The following is a 17,670-nucleotide window of genomic DNA, read 5'->3' as shown; positions in this document are numbered from 1 at the left end:
CTTGAATCCCTTATCAGTGAACAGATAAAATACTTTTTGGACACCAACTTTATTCTGTCACCATTTCAGTCAGGTTTTGGCAGAAATCACAGTACTGTTACTGCTGCTATGAAGTTTATAAATGATGTAACTGAAGCTCTTGACAAGAAGCAGTGCTGTCTGTCCCTCTTCATTGACTTTTCAAAGGCATTTGATACTGTTGATCATGTCATTTTAATCAAACGTCTTTCAGCTATTGGTTTTTCTCAGCAAGCAGTTGGATGGTTTGCAAATGACCTCACAAGCAGAACTCAGGCTGTTCAGATAGAGGGTTCCTTCTCGGACGTACTGCAAGTGAAAAAGGGTGTCCCTCAAGGTTCTGTGTTGGGCCCATTATTAATTAATAATTAATAATCTTGGACGGAATATTCCGAACTCAACTTTCCATTCCTACGCTGATGATACTGTCATATACTGCACAGCACCCACTCCTGCTGAGGCCTTTAAATATCTACAACAAGCATTTGACAGAGTACAAGAACAACTTTGCTATCTTCAACTGCTTTTAAATGCAGAGAAAACAAAGTGTATGTTCTTTACCACATCAAAAACTGTAAGATCAGCACTGTGTGAGAACATTTGAACAAGAAATGGGCTACAAAATTGTGTTAGTATCTGATTTTAAATATTTAGGATTTTTAATTAATGACCACTTGAGTTTTAAGGAACACATTCAGTGTGTTGTAAAAAAAAACTGAAACTTTTACTGGGATTTTATTATAGAAACAACTTTTCTTTTATTGTGAAACAGAAATTGGTGGAAACAACCTTTTTACCTGTTATTGACTATGGAGATGTGTTGTACATGAATGCTACTGCTGGTTGTCTCCACAAGCTGGATAGTGTGTACCACGGGGCACTGAGATTCATCACCAACTTACTCACCATTGTGTGTTATACTCAATGGTTAACTTACTCACCATTGTGTGTTATACTCAATGGTCAACTTACTCACCATTGTGTGTTATACTCAATGGTTAACTTACTCACCATTGTGTGTTATACTCAATGGTTAACTTACTCACCATTGTGTGTTATACTCAATGGTTAACTTACTCACCATTGTGTGTTATACTCAATGGTTAACTGGACATCTTTATGTGCGTGACGCCTCAATCATTGGTATGTGTTCATCTACAAAACCATTCTGGGTATCACCCCATCTTATCTGACATGTCTTTTAACAAAGAAACAAGGAAGTCACAATCTTCGTTCAATGAATGTTCTGCAATTTGTCGTCCCCAAAGTAAGAACTGAACTGGGCAAGAAAGCATTTAGGTTTTCAGCAGCGAAGGCTTGGAATAACCTACAATCCAATATTCAACTTCAAACCCTTGTTACATTGAATGAGTTTAAAGCTTCTGTGAAAGGATTGCAGTCTACCTTGTCTGTATGCACATGTGTTATGTCAGCAAGTTTTAATGTTGTACATTTTATGTTTTATGTGTTGTTTACTGTTTTTAATGTAACCTTGCTGCTGCCCTCTTGGCCAGGTTTCCCTTGGAAAAGAGATCTTTGATCTCAATGGGATTTTTACCTGATTAAATAAAGAAAAAAAAAAGAAGAAAAAAACAGCTGTTTATTTGAAGTCTTAAAGAAGTCAACTATGTGTGCAGTGCAAGGTGAAATGCAGTTATGTCATCTTCTTGTCAATAACACACACATCAAACTTTTGCGTGTTGTTGCTTCCTTATTTGTCATTATTCAAAGCTGATTTTAATGTGTAGCAGCGGCAGCTGAACTCAATACAACGTGTCATAGTTACGTCAGTCAGCTGGAATTAAAAATACAAATAGTTGTGTCATTAGTCCAGAATCTTCACGGTCCTCATGGACGACATAATTAGGAACCAGTACTAAAAAAAATGGTACTTGGTATACATCCCTAATCTTCACCACTAAACCTTTGAAATATGCTGACATATGTGCTGCTAAAGGTAAATAAACAGTAGCCATATTGAATGTTTGCCTTCATTTGACCACGTGAGGTAAGGAGGACGGCCTCTAGGTCACATGGTTACACCCCAGCAATTACACTGTTGATGATTGATGAGCATTCATTTTTAAATGGTGGTGTTAAAAAGCAAGTATATCTCCATCTTTAGTCATAAATACTACCTACTCAGTGGCCTAGTGGTTAGAGTGTCCGTCCTGAGATCGGTAGGTTGGGAGTTCAAATCCCGGCCGAGTCATACCAAAGACTATAAAAATGGGACCCATTCCCTCCCTGCTTGGCACTCAGCATCAAGGGTTGGAATTGGGGGTTAAATCACCAAAATGATTCCCGGGCGCAGCCACCGCTGCTGCCCACTGCTCCCCTCACCTCCCAGGGGGTGATCAAGGGTGATGGGTCAAATGCAGAGAATAATTTCGCCACACCTAGTGTGTGTGTGTGACAATCATTGGTACTTTAACTTTAAATGTGGCCCCCGGATGAACATGTGTCACAAACATTGTATTAGATGATATGTGGATGTTGTGCTTACTTGGACTGTGATGAAGCTGTGAGGACTCAGGTGCTTTGTCTTCATGCTCTTCAGTCTTCACAGAGACAACAGTCAGTGGAAACTTGCTGACATCATCCTCCTCCTGCCCTACAGGACACTCTCCCTCCTCTTCCTCTTTCATGTGTGAGGGCTGTGGATCCTCTGAAGTGAAACTGTCCCCCTGCAGATGAGAGAGACATTCTTCTTGGTGTCCAATCAGCTGATGGATGTCTACAGGACACAAACAAAACACATTTTAACTCCTACATGCTAAATATTATATCGTACATGAAATATAGGGCTGTGGCTATTGAAAATGTTATTAATCAAGTGTTCTACTGGAAATGTTTTCGATTAATCGAGTAACTGGATAAAATAGTGTTGCTTGGTTAAAGACAAATTTAAGCGACTTTAAGACATTTCACTTAATAATGAACGGCCAATTGGTTTGAGATGGTATGAGATCAAGATGTCATCTTTAGATCAGGCTTTGTTTTTTCCACAATCACTGCCACATTAAAAAGTTAAAGTACCAATGATTGTCACACACACACTAGGTGTGGCCAGATTGTTCTCTGCATTTGACCCATCACCCTTGATCACCCCCTGGAAGGTGAGTGGAGCAGTGAGCAGCAGCGGTGTCCGCGCCCGGGAATCATTTTTATGGTGATTTAACCCCCAATTCCAACCCTTGATGCTGAGTGCCATTTTTATAGTCTTTGGTATGACTCAGTCGGGGTTTGAACTCACAACCTACCCATCTCAGGACGGACACTCTAACCACTAGGCCACTGAGTAGGTGGATGTAGCAGGTGTTGTAGTAGGTTAATGGCTGCACCAATATGAAGGAAATAACAGGTCAGTATAGCTTTTACACACATAAATAACTTGTCAAACCTGCCAGCTAGCAGGCTAGGTTTACAGCGTCAGTTACCATGGTAACTGACTCTGACTTTGTCTTACCTCTCTTATTTTTGGAGGTCAAACTCTGGAGCTTTACATACTCAGGAGTTTGCACTTAACCTGCTCTCTGGAATATTCCCCCGGTGACTGTGTGAGTTTTGTGTAAACATGTTGATACACTTTGTTACAAACTGAGAGGAACATCAACCTCTCATAAATATTGTGTGTCTGAACATCCTCACATGACAATTCATCTTCCTATAGACAATCTATTGAAGAAAAGTGTTAATAATAAATATAAAGTTAGTAAAGATGTGAGAGTAAGAAGTAAACAAACCTGTTGTGTGTAACACAACTTGATGTTTTTCATGTTGTCGCTCCTTCTCCTCTTTTGTTGGACAAAGTTCCTCCTCGTACTCTGCTATGGTTCTTTCGCACATTTTCACACAATCACAACACTTTACACTCACACTTGATCTCTGCTTAGCGATGTGTTTTCATCTCTCTTTGTTAGCAGCTAACAAGCTAAGCTAACTAGCAAGCTAAGCTAGCTCTAAGAAGTGCGTTCAGACTAATATAACCGGATGCAAACAGTTATTAATGATGTTAACTCTATTGAAGAGTGTAATAAAGGACATATATGTGTACATGGACGCACACATTAAGAACACTGAACTGTGACGACTGCAATAACGTCTTCACCGTCAGACGCCATCTTGCTTTATCCTCGCCGTGTTTGCTTCGCGCGCAGTCTTGTCAGATCTCGCGAGAGAAACAATTAACCAGCTCTATTCCAGATCTCGCGAGAGAAACAAGTAACCAGCTCTTTCGCCCCCACCCCCGGTACAACTATTTCCACATTCTGAAAATAAAAATAAACTTTTACATTTTCAAAACAAAGACATACAACTTATTTTGGTAAATAAACAGTAGCTTATATGACCCCTTTAAATCATAAGTTGCCTGATCAGAGCGAGACGAGTCGTGGCTCCTCAGCTTCATGCAGGACGGAGTGGTAGGAGGCGTGGGCGAGGTTGACTGACTGCAAAAGACCACACCATTATTTTTAAATCAATCTAAATATTGCTCTAGTTGGTATTTATGTTTTAAATCCGGTTGTAAAGGTTTGTACTTTCAACTGTAGTTGTAAATATTAAGTGGAATTGTATTATAATAACCGAATATGTTCCCTTATTTTGGAATAGTTGCAATTAAAGCAATACATGAATCACAACAGCTGTAGTCTCAGCACTTTGTAGCGCCCTCTGGCGTGAGTGTAAAAGCTTACAGCACCTGGTATTCCCAGGCGGTCTCCCATCCAAGTACTAACCAGGCCCGACCCTGCTTAGCTTCCGAGATCGGACGAGATCGGGCGTGTTCAGGGTAGTATGGCCGTAAGCCGAAAGACGAGGTAAAACCAACCTTTTTAAATGGAACTCTTACAGACGGGATGGGAGACAATTGTTATTTATCTAAGAGCCTGGCGCGCATGCGTACACTAATGTGCTTTTTCTGGCTGTGTGATTGTCTTCCTTTGCTACGGCGGTCAAGTTGCTTTCACGGTGGATATTTGCCTCCGGAGCTCCAGCGGAAGCTCCCCCTCACTGTGCCCACACTGCTCTCTCATGCTGCGGGGAGATTGCAGGAGAGGTGCCGCTCTCAACACTACTTTATGCTTAGGGACCGTCAATAAATTACTATTGTCTTCGAAGATGTAAATCTGCTACATCAAAACACTGATTCATCTAAAAGGAGGTCAAATAAATAGTCCTACAGTTTTAATATCGTTCCTGATTTTATAATTTAAATATTTTTTTTAATGTAAACAATAATTATTTGTTTTAAAAGCCTCCATGTTATCATGCAACTTAGTAACCAAATTCCACTTTATATTAGTCCTTTTATTTTAAAATAGGATCAAAAACATTTTGATATTAAAAACAAATGTTTATTTTCAATAGATTCCTGGTCATATGACCTAAAATCCCAAATTCACTTGATATTTGAAGTGTTTTCTCTAATGTGTTTCACACCTTTTTGTTTTAAAATGTAAGTTTAATTGGATTTTATATAAATTTGTAATACTGAAAACCATGGTTTCATTTGTAGCTCCCGCAACAACTACGACTATCCAACATAAAACCAACTTGACTCTCATTTGGAGCTAATAAAAATGTTGATAATTATCTGTATAAGACATATCATGCACATGATCTTTATTAAAAAACTTTTTTTTAATAAAACCCTATTTTAAAATAAAAGGGTGTGCGTTACACTAAAAGGTTAGCACGACTAATAAGTGGAATTAGGTTACTAAATTGTATGACATGGAGACTATTGGGAAATTATCCTTATTTTTTTATATTAAACATGGATATATATGTTAGAATTATGAAATAATGGGCATGCACAATAAGGAGGTATGAGTAATATATTTACCTTCTTTTAGATGAATCAGTGTTTTGATGTAGCAGATATACATTTTTCAAGACAATAGTGATTTATTGACGGTCCCTAAGCATAAAGCAGTGTTGAGAGCTGTGATGAGGTGGCATCTGAATGCAGCTGGGATAGGCTCCAGCACCCCCTGCCACCCCAAAAGAGACAAGCGGTAGACAATGGATGGAGAGCTGCACCTCACACAGACAGAAAAAGCACATTAGTGTACGCATGCGCGCCAGGCTCTTAGATAAATAACAATTGTCTCTCACCCCGTCTGTAAGAGTTCCATTTAAAAAGGTTGGCTTTACCTCGTCTTTCGGCTTACGGCCATACTACCCTGAACACGCCCGATCTCGGAAGCTAAGCAGGGTCGGGCCTGGTTAGTACTTGGATGGGAGACCGCCTGGGAATACCAGGTGCTGTAAGCTTTTACACTCACGCCAGAGGGCGCTGTTTCTCACTTCTTGCAAAAAAAACCTATCGTTTTTATTTCACTTTCAGTTTTACAAAAACACATGTCATTTTATAAATTCACCAGTCACGGATAGTCCGTCAATATGTTCAACACCAGTTTGACTGTTACTGCAATATAACAATACAACAATGTATCATAATTAATACACAATATGAGAATGTGTGCTGTATAAATGAATTACTTAATTTAATTAGAACACAACAGGAGCAGTAAATATGCAGGGATTACCTGAACTGATGTGTTGTGTTAATTTAGCAATATTAAAGGTGTCATATGTAGAATTTGCATGTCAAGTGATCATTAAATGTCCCTGATATGTCAAAAGGCGTTAATAAATCATGTTCTTTTCCAATACCTCTATAACTGATAACAGTACAACCTGTCAGCACTCTCTTCAGACTGAGAAAGCTGTCCACTCACATTTTGTAATGCCAAGCTAAATGCTAACCTAGCCTTACTAGGCCTCAGTAAGCTAATTTTTGCTAACCTAGCTCAATGCTAAACTAATCCTATGCTAATCTAATTTATGTTAACCTATGCTATGCTAACAGTGACACACCTCTCCGGCCCACGTCTAACGTGCAGCACGTCACACAACCTCGTCACAACGACACACCTCTTATCTCAAAATGTCTCCTAACAGAGCCGCCTCTTCTTCTTACTGCGTCACACGTGCACAAAAAAATCAACAACGAGCGAGCCTTTTTTGTGTAATCAAAATCTCAGACACTTTTTTTTACAAAACTATAATATCGCACAGTCACAATCAGACTCACACAGACAAAAACAACCTCAACAGTCAACTATTTTTCTCACCCAGAAGCACAGCTGTATTATATCAGAACCTAATAATAATAAACAACATTTATTATTCACTCTGAGCTGGACGAAATGGCTCGGGAGAGAGAAGTCTGGGCTGCTGCCCCCGCGACCCGACCTCTGATAAGCGGAAGAAGATACATGGATGGATGGATTCACTCATATGATTTCCGAACATAATTTGTCTATCTTCTCATACACACACACATTTTGGACAATTTCCAGACCTTTACAGATTAGCAGGGATGTGAGGGGATGCGGGTGTGTGTGGGAGTAATGATTAACTCTTTCAAGACAGGGAAAATGAAAAAGTCAGACCCGCAGGTGCATACACAATTCTTTTTAAGCTACGCATATATAAATGTACCAACAATAAAACTGAATCACTACACATCCAACACACTTTTCAACATTCACCAACACACACACACATTAACAAAATACAACCCACCCCAATGTCCGGACAATATAAACAATTATACACGCGTGCTTTTTGTGGAACGGCCGTCTCATAACACGAACGCAGGTCACTTCTTACTCATAAAACGGCGATTAACCCGTCCAGCGGAGCAGACCCTGCGTTACCACCCTGACCAACACGGAAACCAGCCTAAAGACGCCGTAGAATCACTGGTAATCAGCCAACAATTCTACAGCCATCATGTTTGGTCAATTCCATACAGTTTCACCAACGCTTCAACTCTATGGAGCCCGATCTCCATCTGTCTAACTCAGTGGTCGGCAACCCGCGGCTCTTTGACCATTCTGATGCGGCTCAGCGGCTTACTTGCTAATGTTGTGTCGTTCGCGAACGATTCGTTGGAACGAACAAATCTTTTGAGTGAACGTACTGTACCGAATCACTTCATGAACTGATTCGTTCCTTTCTCAGTTCAATTGAGCTCCGCCGCGACCATGCCGGTATGAGTGGAACTGGCGCATTCTGTGACTCACTGAACCCTCGACGACGGCGAACGACGCAGCCAGCTACTCATCATGGGGGCGGGGGGAGGGACTGAGCAAACGATTCGTTCACCGCGGATTAACGACATGAATCACTCAGTCACTCATTCAGAATGAGGACTGGCGAACCTACTGACACAGAGAACTGACTGTGTCGCGGAGGAGGACGTCACATTGAGGCTCTCGTTCAGTCACTGTGCGCGTCGTTCATTGGGTGCTGAGGGCTTGTGTCGTTGGCGAACTGACACACACCGAGATCTGCCGCTGGGGAAGCTGTTACTGACTGACTCATGATTCGCCGACCTGCACACAGAACTGCTGCTGCAGAAGTGATTCAGGTTCACGTACTGAACTGTGCTGACTGTGTCACTCACTGCCTGGTGTACTGCATGCACAGAGCTGTGTAGGGACTCGCGTTCACCCTATTTGCTGCTTCTCCCGCGAATGTCTGCACTGTACTGTACTACGCACGCCCCGCCCCTCCTATTTTTATTTTTTATTTTTTTGGGGGGGGGGATTCGGTGAACAAATTTTTTGAACGACTCAATTAAAGGAACTGATTCTAGTGATTCAGTACAGTCAAAAGAACTGCCGATCCCATCACTTGTACTTGCCGACCCTCCCGATTTTCCCAGGAGACTTCAGAATTTCAGTGCCACTCCCAGAAATCTCCTGGAGTATATATTCTCCGATCTTTTTTATTATTTATTTTCACCCTAACAATTTCACCCTAACAACAAAAATAAGGGCGTGCATACAAAATGTGAATAAACTAGCACGCAGTTTGTACAGGTGGGAGAGAGTGTGAAATGCTGTGCCATCACGGCAAGCCCTTATTATTGTTGCTTGGGTGAAAATCAGCGGATGTTGGAGAGAATAGTAGCCCTGAATTTCGGGAGTCTCCCGGAAAAATCGGGAGGGTTGGCAAGTATGACGCTGTCAAGTGCCGTCCATATAAAACTTGCGGGCCGCACTAACATTACATTTTCATATGAAGGTGCAGACCGCCTGTCTGAGACCCCTGGTTTATACATAGCACAAAGCAAAAAAAAACTTTGTACGCAGTGTTATTTCATTTTAAATTTCAAAAGAGTTTTGTGGCTCCCATTGTTTTCTTTAATTTGTGAAACTGGTCAAAATGGCTCTTTGAGTGGTAAAGGTTGCCGACCCCTGGTCTAACTGCAGCACACTAATCAGAACGTCGTGACAAACATCAGCTCAGTCGATCTCTTTTACCGGAGTCACTGAAAAGGTCACTTAAAATGAGGCCTTTTCACCCCTGCAGTTCCACAAAGACAGATGCGTCGCACATTCACAAACTTTCAACAATTTTTTATAGTCAAATATACCACCGGTTAGTTAAAAAGGCCTTCACTTTAGCTGTATCCAAACTGTGCTAATCTGGTGTACTTGCAGAAGAAGGCCCCCTCTGCCGACAACGCCAGAGGGGGGAAGAAGTTAAAAAATGTATTTGCCTCAAATCGTTTGTGCTTGACACTCCTGAACCACCACAATTCTATTAACAGTTCCCCTTATTGTTGTCATGTCTGTGTGATCATGTTTTGTTTTAGTCATGTTTTGTTTTGTTTGGTTGTTGGACTCTTCAGTTTCTGTTTACGCTCCATTGTGTTTGTTTCCATGCCAACCCTTTAGTTTTCACCTGTCTCACGTTTTGCACTCACGCACCTGTCACTAATCATGTCTGTATTATTTAAGCCCATTGTCAGCCTGGAAACATCACACTATTGACACACTCCTGACACTCTGTTTCATGTTCATAGTCCACGCTGCCCTGTTCACATCACAGTAAGTGTTTATTTGTTTTATGTCCATAGTTTCTGCCTTTGTGCAAGTTTTGTTTTCTTAGCCAAGTTTATCTCCGCCTTGAACACGCTTTTTGTTTACACTTTATTAGTATAATTAAAATATGTATTCACCTTCACGCCGTGTCCGGTCCAAATCCTTTGCACCATGGGAAAACAAACCACGCCAAAGTCCACGTATTGACAATTGTTACAACAAGAAATCACAAGTTTTCAAACAAACACACAGACAATATAATCACATATATAACAACCCAATCCAACCATAACATACCCCATTCCAGGTTGTTTTTGGAGAACCTGGCTAGACCTATCTGTTATCAAAAACAGGTTCATCATTTAGTCTTACCAGTCCCGACCATCTCAGACAGACAGCGTTTACACATTAAGGGAAATTGCTTAACTTTAGATGCGCACATGCAACTCTGTCTGCCTTGAGATACCGGGAGTCCTGATATCAACCGTTCTAGACCATCCTGTTCGTGACGCCAATTTTATGTGGTGGAAGGTCCGAATCTTAAACAGCAACAAAAGTGAATTTAGTACAAAAGTTTTATTTATCCATAATCAACTGGTACAAGGTTGGATTGAATTGCCAATGCAAACAGACAACGTCCTCCGCAGAAGTTGGATGAATGGAGAATCATGCGAATCATGCATAGACTTGGTCTACTTGGCCATTTATGTGTTTCTCTCATGTGTCAAGGTACCGTTGTTTTGGACCTGTTTATTCTGCAACCTCCTTGAATCCTTTGGCCATAATAAACAATGAAAACATTTTGTAGAATGGTCAGGCTGACCACTCGTTCAACTATAACCTACATATGCTCCTTCAATGGTTCAGAATAGAAAAAAGAAAAACGAGCAGACATTCTTAATGCTTTTCGACCTCGCTCTCTTTTTGGACTGTGACAGACACAAAATATGGTTCAATAGGTCAGAAATTCCACCACACTGTTACGTATTATTTTGGGGTCTCCCTATGTCTAGCATTAAAAGATTACAGTTGGTACAAAATGCGGCTGCTAGACTTTTGACAAGAACAAGAAAGTTTGATCATATTACGCCTATAATGTATACACCTTTATATACATATATACACATATATATATACAGTATATATATACCTATACTGGCTCACCTGCACTGATTTCCTGTGCACTTAAGATGTGACTTTAAGGTTTTACTACTGAGGTATAAAATACTACGCGGTCTAGCTCCAGCCTATCTTGCCGATTGTATTGTACCATATGTCCCGGCAAGAAATCTGCCTTCAAAAAACTCCGGCCTATTAGTGATTCCCAGAGCCCAAAAAAAGTCTGCGGGCTATAGAGCGTTTTCTATTGGGGCTCCAGTACTATGGAATGCCCTCCCGGTAACAATTAGAGATGCTACCTCAGTAGAAGCATTTAAGTCCCATCTTAAAACTCATTTGTATACTCTAGCCTTTAACTAAACCCCCTTTTTAGACCAGTTAATCTGCCATTTACTTTATTTTATGCTCTGTCCCCCTCTCCTTTGTGGAGGTGGGGCACAGGTCCGGTGGCCATGGATGAAGTGCTGGCTGTCCAGAGTCGGGACCCGGGGTGGACCGCTCGCCTGTGCATCGGTTGGGGACATCTCTGTGCTGCTGACCCGTCTCCGCTCGGGATGCCTACTGACCCCACTATGGACTGGACTCTTACTATTATGTTAGATCCACTATGGACTGGACCCTCACACTATTATGTTAGACCCACTATGGACTGGACTCTTACTATTATGTTAGATCCACTATGGACTGGACCCTCACACTATTATGTTAGATCCACTATGGACTGGATTTTCACAATATTATGCTAGACCCACTCAACGTCCATTGCACCGGTCTCCTCTAGAGGGGGTGTGGGGGGTGGGGGGTCACCCACATCTGCGGTCCTCTCTTAGGTTTCTCATTGTCATCCCACTGGGTTGAGTTTTTCCTTGCCCTGATGTGGGATCTGAACCGATGATGTCGTTGTGGCTTGTGCAGCCCTTTGAGACACTTGTGATTTAGGGCTATATTAATAAACATTGATTGATTGATTGATTGACTCAAGATTCAAGGACTGTATATCTAAGAGTATAACAGCTTTATGTAGTGTAATGAAAGATTAAAAAAAAATGCTCAGTTTTGTAAGTATTAAAAGGACACATTTATTAGAAAACCAAGACTTATAGCAATATTTGCAGTTGTAGCATTTTTTTAATATGAAGGTGAAACATGTAACAAAGACAAGCATATGTTTAATTGAAATGTTTACAAAAGCCTATAATTCAGAAACTATTGAAAGAACTGTTTCATGCTTGTATAAGGTCTGTTGAATCTAAAATCATATTCAACTTCCATCCATCCATCCATCTTCTTCCGCTTATCCGAGGTTGGGACGCGGGGGCAGCAGCCTAAGCAGGGAAGCCCAGAATTCCCTCTCCCCAGCAACTTCGTCCAGCTACTTCCGGAGGATCCCGAGGCGTTCCCAGGCCAGCCGGGAGAGATAGTCTTCCCAACGTGTCCTGGGTCTTCCCCGCAGCGTCCTACCAGTCGGACGTTCCCGAAACACCTCCATAGGGAGGCGTTCGGGTGGCATCCTCATCCACAACATCCGCAGTTGAGGTCAGCAGAACACCATCCTCACCATACACAGTATTGATAGTGCACTGCTTCACCTTCCTGAGGCGGCAGATGATGGTCCAGAATCGCTTTGAAGCTGTCCGGAAGTCGTTTTCCATGGCTTCTCCAAACTCCTCCCATGTCCGAGTTTTTGCTTCCGCGACCGCTGAAGCCGCACACCGCTTGGCCTGTCGGTACCTTTCCGCTGCCTCCGGAGTCCTTTGAGCCAAAAGAACCCGATAGGATTCCTTCTTCAGCTTGACAGCATCCCTCACCGCCGGTGTCCACCAACGGGTTTTGGGATTACTGCCACGACAGGCACTAACCACTTTGCGGCCACAGCTCCAATCAGCCGCCTCGACAATAGAGGCACGGAACATCGTCTACTCGGACTCAATGTCCAGCACCTCCCTCGTGACATGTTCAAAGTTCTTCTGGAGGTTGGAATTGAAACTCTCTCTGACAGGAGACTCTGCTAGACGTTCCCAGCAGACCCTCACAATGCGTTTGGGCCTGCCAGGTCTGTACAGCATCCTCCCCCACCATCGCAGCCAGCTCACCACCAAGTGGTGATCGGTAGAAAGCTCCGCCCCTCTCTTCACCCGAGTGTCCAAAACATAAGGTAGCAAATACGATGACACAACGACAAAGTCGATCATGGAACTGCGGCCTAGGGTATCCTGGTGCCAAGTGCACATATGGACACCCTTATGTTTGAACATGGTGGTCGTTATGGACAATCTGTGACGAGCACAAAAGTCCAATAACAAAGCACCACTCGGGTTCAGATCCGGGAGGCCATTCTTCCCAATCACGCCTCTCCAGGTTTCACTGTCGTTGCCAACATGAGCGTTGAAGTCCCCCAGTAGGACAAGGGAATCACCCGGGGGAGCACTTTCCAGTACTCCCTCGAGTGTATCCAAAAAGGGTGGGTACTCTGAACTAACGTTTGGTGCTTAAGCACAAACAACAGTCAGGACCCGTCCCCCCACCCGAAGGCGGAGGAAAGCTGCCCTTTCGTCCACTGGGTTGAACTCCAACGTGCAGGCTTTGAGCCGGGGGGCAACAAGAATTGCTACCCCAGCTCATCGCCTCTCACTGCGTGCAACGCCAGTGTGGAAGAGAGTCCAACCCCTCTCGAGAGAACTGGTTCCAGAGCCCTTGCTGTGCGTCGAAGTGAGTCTGACTATATCCAGCCGGAACTTCTCCACCTCGCGCACTAGCTGAGGCTCCTTTTCCCCCAGCGAGGTGACATTTTACGTCCCAAGAGCCGAGGATCGGACCGCCAAGTGCCCTGCCTTCGGCTGCCGCCCAGCTCACAGCGCACCCGACCTCTATGGGCCCTGCTATGTGTGGTGAGCCCATTGGAGGGGGGGACCCACATCGCCTCTTCGGGCTGTGCCCTCCCGGGCCCCATGGGGACAGGCCCGGCCACCAGGCGCTCGCCATTGTGCCCTAACTGCGGGCCTGGCTTTAGAGGGGAGCCCCAGTGACCCGCGTCCGGGCGAGGGAAATCGTAGTCTCGGTACTTGCATGTCCATCGAAGCCTTCGAGTAATCACATGTTTTATTATTATCATTATTGTTTTTTATTTATTTATTTGATATTATTAGGGTTAGGGTTAGTCTCATTCGGACTGAGCAGCACTACATACAACATCAAATATACATTCATATTATACATGCTGTGTTTTTAAACTACATTTAGCACAATCACTGTTTAAGTGTTTTTAAATCCCTGCAGCTTCCATGACTGTTACACACTTGTGTTTACTGTCCTGATTCTTAAACCTGAACATCTTATCACACACAGTGCAACTATACGGTTTCTCTCCAGTGTGTGTTCTCATGTGTGTGGTCATTTGTTCCTTTCTGGAGAAACTCGTCTTACAAACAGAGCAAGTAAAAGGTTTCTCACCTGTGTGTGTTCTCATGTGTAATATCATTTCCCTCTTAGATTTGAATCTTTTAGCACAAGTTGAGCAAACAAAAGGTTTCTCTCCAGTGTGTGTTCTCATGTGTGTGGTCATGTGTGCCTTTCTGGAGAAACTCTTCTTACAAACAGAGCAAGCAAAAGGTTTCTCACCTGTGTGTGTTCTCATGTGTCTGGTCATGTGTTCCTTTTTGGAGAAACTCTTCTTACAAACGGAGCAAGTAAAAGGTTTCTCACCTGTGTGTGTTCTCACATGTAATATAAGTTCCTTCTTAGTGTTGAATCTTTTAGCACAAGCTGAGCAAGCAAAAGGTTTCTCTCCAGTATGTATTCTCATGTGTGTGGTCATGTACTGTTTTGTGGAGAAACTCTTCTTACAAACGGAGCACGTAAAAGGTTTCTCACCTGTGTGTGTTCTCACGTGTAATATAAGTTCCTTATTAGTGTTGAATCTTTTAGCACAAGCTGAGCAAGCAAAAGGTTTCTCTCCAGTATGTGTTCTCATGTGTACTGTAAAATGACTCTTCTGTCTAAATGATTTCCCACATTCAGAGCAGTCAAAGTGTTTGTTGTTAGTGTGATGTCTCGTATCACCTTTAGAGTCATTTTTACTCTCCAAAGGTTTTTGGATGTGGTCACTGTGATCAGAAGAGTGTGACATCATGTGGTCCATGTCTGACAGTGGAGCAAAGATGCTGTCTGGTTCTGACTTGATATCTTCACAATGCTCTCCATCAGCTTCTGTGATGTGTTGACTTACAAGCTCCGCCCCTCTGTTCTCCTCACTTTGACTGTGATGAAGCTGTAAGGACTGAGCTTCATCTTCATCATGAAGCTGCTCCTCTTTAATGTGGGAGGGGGCCTGTAGCTCCTTCTGTCCCACACTGGTGTGCCACTCCTCTTCATGACTCCCCGCTGACACCCGCTGGACGTCTGCAGAACAAATGAGGTGTTACTGTATTGAAGTTTGCAGTATTCAAACTATTGACATGTGAGCTAGGCCAAATAGACAGTGATGGGCAAACTACCTGGACAATGTAGTAAGCTAAGCTACAAGTTACTCTCAATTAAATGTAGCTAAGCTATCCTCAGAGAATTGTAGCACGCTACACTACAAGCTACACTGCAAAAGTAGCTTGCCACATCAAATATATATATATATATATATATATATATGTATGTGTGGGAAAAAAAATCACAAGACTATTTCATCTCTACAGGCCTGTTTCATGAGGGGGGGTACCCTCAATCGTCAGGAGATTTTAATGGGAGCATTCGCATACCATGGTTTATATAGGGCACAGAGTGGGTGGGTACAGGCTGGCCTAGGGGCGTGGTGATTGGCTCATGTGTTACCTAGGAGGTGTTTCCGTCTATGGCGGCATGTTGTTACAATTACGCTGCGCTTGTTGAGGGATGACAGGTCTGGACGGTAAATAATAAACAGCTTCTCTTTCAAGCATAGGTTGCATCTTTTATTACCACTATTGTAAGGTGTGCTGGATGCAAGAATTTGCCATGTTATTGAATATTCAACATTATTGTCTTTGAGGTCCCAAATGTGTTTGCTGAGTTCTGTGGTATTTCGCAAGTTTTTGTTCCTGAAAGAAGCCTTGTGATTGTTCCATCTGGTTTTGAATTCACCCTCGGTTAATCCTACATATGTGTCGGATGTGTTAATGTCCTTGCGTATTACCTTAGATTGGTAGACAACTGATGTTTGTAAGCACCCCCCGTTGAGGTAGCAATCAGGTTTCTTTCGACAGTTACATGCTTTGTTGGTTTTGGAGTCGCTCTGACTGGGGGTCGACGGCTCATTTGCAATTGTTTTGTTGTGGTTTGAGATGATTTGTCGTATATTGTTCATGCAGCTGTAGCTCAATTTAATGTTGTTCTTGTTGAATACTTTTCTTAGGTTGTTGTCTTTGGGAAAGTGTTTGTCAATCAGATTGAGGAATTTGTGTCCAATGTTCGTTGAGACGTTTTTGCTGTATGGGGGGTTGTACCAGATGATGTCGTTTCGTTTTCTGTTCTTTTTTGGCTGGTTTCCTGGCGTGGGTTCATAGGTGAGGGTGAAGTTGTATCCGCTTTCATCAAGGGCTTTTTTGTACGGGGGGGTTGCTTGGTCAAATTCAGCTTTGCTAGATGACAGCATCGATAGCCTTTTATTGATTCCGGTAGGCATTCTTTTCGTGGTGGTGGGCGGGTGGTTGCTGTCATGGTGCACGTATTGGAGTGTTGTGTTGGGTTTCGTGAATGGTTGGTAGCTGTTATTTCTCAGGTTGAAAGTGACGTCAAGGAAGTTGGTGCCACACCCACAAAATGCCCAAGCAACCATTTCCACATCAACACCGTATGAAACAAATAGTCAACAACAGAAGGAGATAACGTCCGCAGGAACCTACCACATAGTGAAGGACATACACTATTTGATTTCCTATTATGCAGCTCATTTTTATTTGACACTTATTGAAATATCTTGTGTGACATCATGCACCAACGTGCACTTTATTTGTTTTAAACTACTGTAGTGGCATTCGGTACAAAAAGTGCACTTTAATTTAGTGTTGTTTTAATATGTGATATGTGACTATGTGACTTGTAAAAAGAGCTCAGCAGCGCATGCACTTTTTGCGTCGGACGAAAAGAGCACCCCCCCCCCCCCCATTCTCAGCACATTCTACAGAGGCACTATAGAGAGCCTGCTGACCAACAGCATCTCTGTCTGGACTGGAGCCTGCAATGCCACAGACTTGAAGTCTCTCCAGAGAGTGGTGAGGACCCTACCCAGGAGATCGCAAAAATCCGCTGCCTGACCAGGGCTCAGAAAATCTGCAAAGACTCCTCCCACCCCCACCAAGGACTGTTTTCACTGCTGGACTCTAGAAAGAGGTTCCGCAGCCTCCGAAGCAGAACCTGGTTCTGTAACAGCTTCTTCCATCAGGCCGTAAGACTCTTGAACGCATCGTAATTAAATTATCCCCTTAACATAAGTCCACTCCCCGTGGACGGATGTGAAAAAGTGCAATATGTTTATCTGTACAGTAATCTATTTATTTATTTATATATGCACCGTATTGCTTTTTTATCCTGCACTACCATGAGCTTATGTAACGAAATTTCGTTCTTATCTGTGCTGTAAAGTTCACATTTGAATGAC

At 42.8% G+C, this 17,670-nt stretch overlaps 1 protein-coding gene, 1 non-coding gene and 1 pseudogene across 4 annotated transcripts in view; 1 reads left to right on the top strand and 2 right to left on the bottom strand.

The window, feature by feature from the left end:
• Positions 1-4,708: 4,708 nt before the first annotated feature.
• Positions 4,709-4,827, bottom strand: LOC133571139 (5S ribosomal RNA). Its single transcript, XR_009810297.1, has one exon. It is a non-coding gene; the product is annotated as a 5S ribosomal RNA (ribosomal RNA).
• Positions 4,828-6,188: 1,361 nt separating this feature from the next.
• LOC133571214 (5S ribosomal RNA) lies at positions 6,189-6,297 on the top strand (annotated as a pseudogene).
• A 7,901-nt stretch (positions 6,298-14,198) lies between these two features.
• LOC133570505 (uncharacterized) overlaps positions 14,199-17,670 on the bottom strand; it is a 490,167-nt gene continuing 486,695 nt past the window's right edge. For all 3 annotated transcript variants that reach the window (XM_072916482.1, XM_072916481.1, XM_061923300.2), the window contains one exon: positions 14,199-15,443. In XM_072916482.1, coding sequence (XP_072772583.1) covers positions 14,308-15,443 — 1,136 coding nt within the window. In that variant the 3' untranslated portion in view covers positions 14,199-14,307. The remainder of the gene's footprint in view (positions 15,444-17,670) is intronic.

Source organism: Nerophis lumbriciformis, linkage group LG28, assembly GCF_033978685.3.
Source record: "Nerophis lumbriciformis linkage group LG28, RoL_Nlum_v2.1, whole genome shotgun sequence".
NCBI lineage: Eukaryota > Metazoa > Chordata > Actinopteri > Syngnathiformes > Syngnathidae > Nerophis > Nerophis lumbriciformis.
The sequence above is the reverse complement of the archived record's forward strand: the minus strand, read 5'-3'. Positions and strand labels throughout refer to the sequence as shown.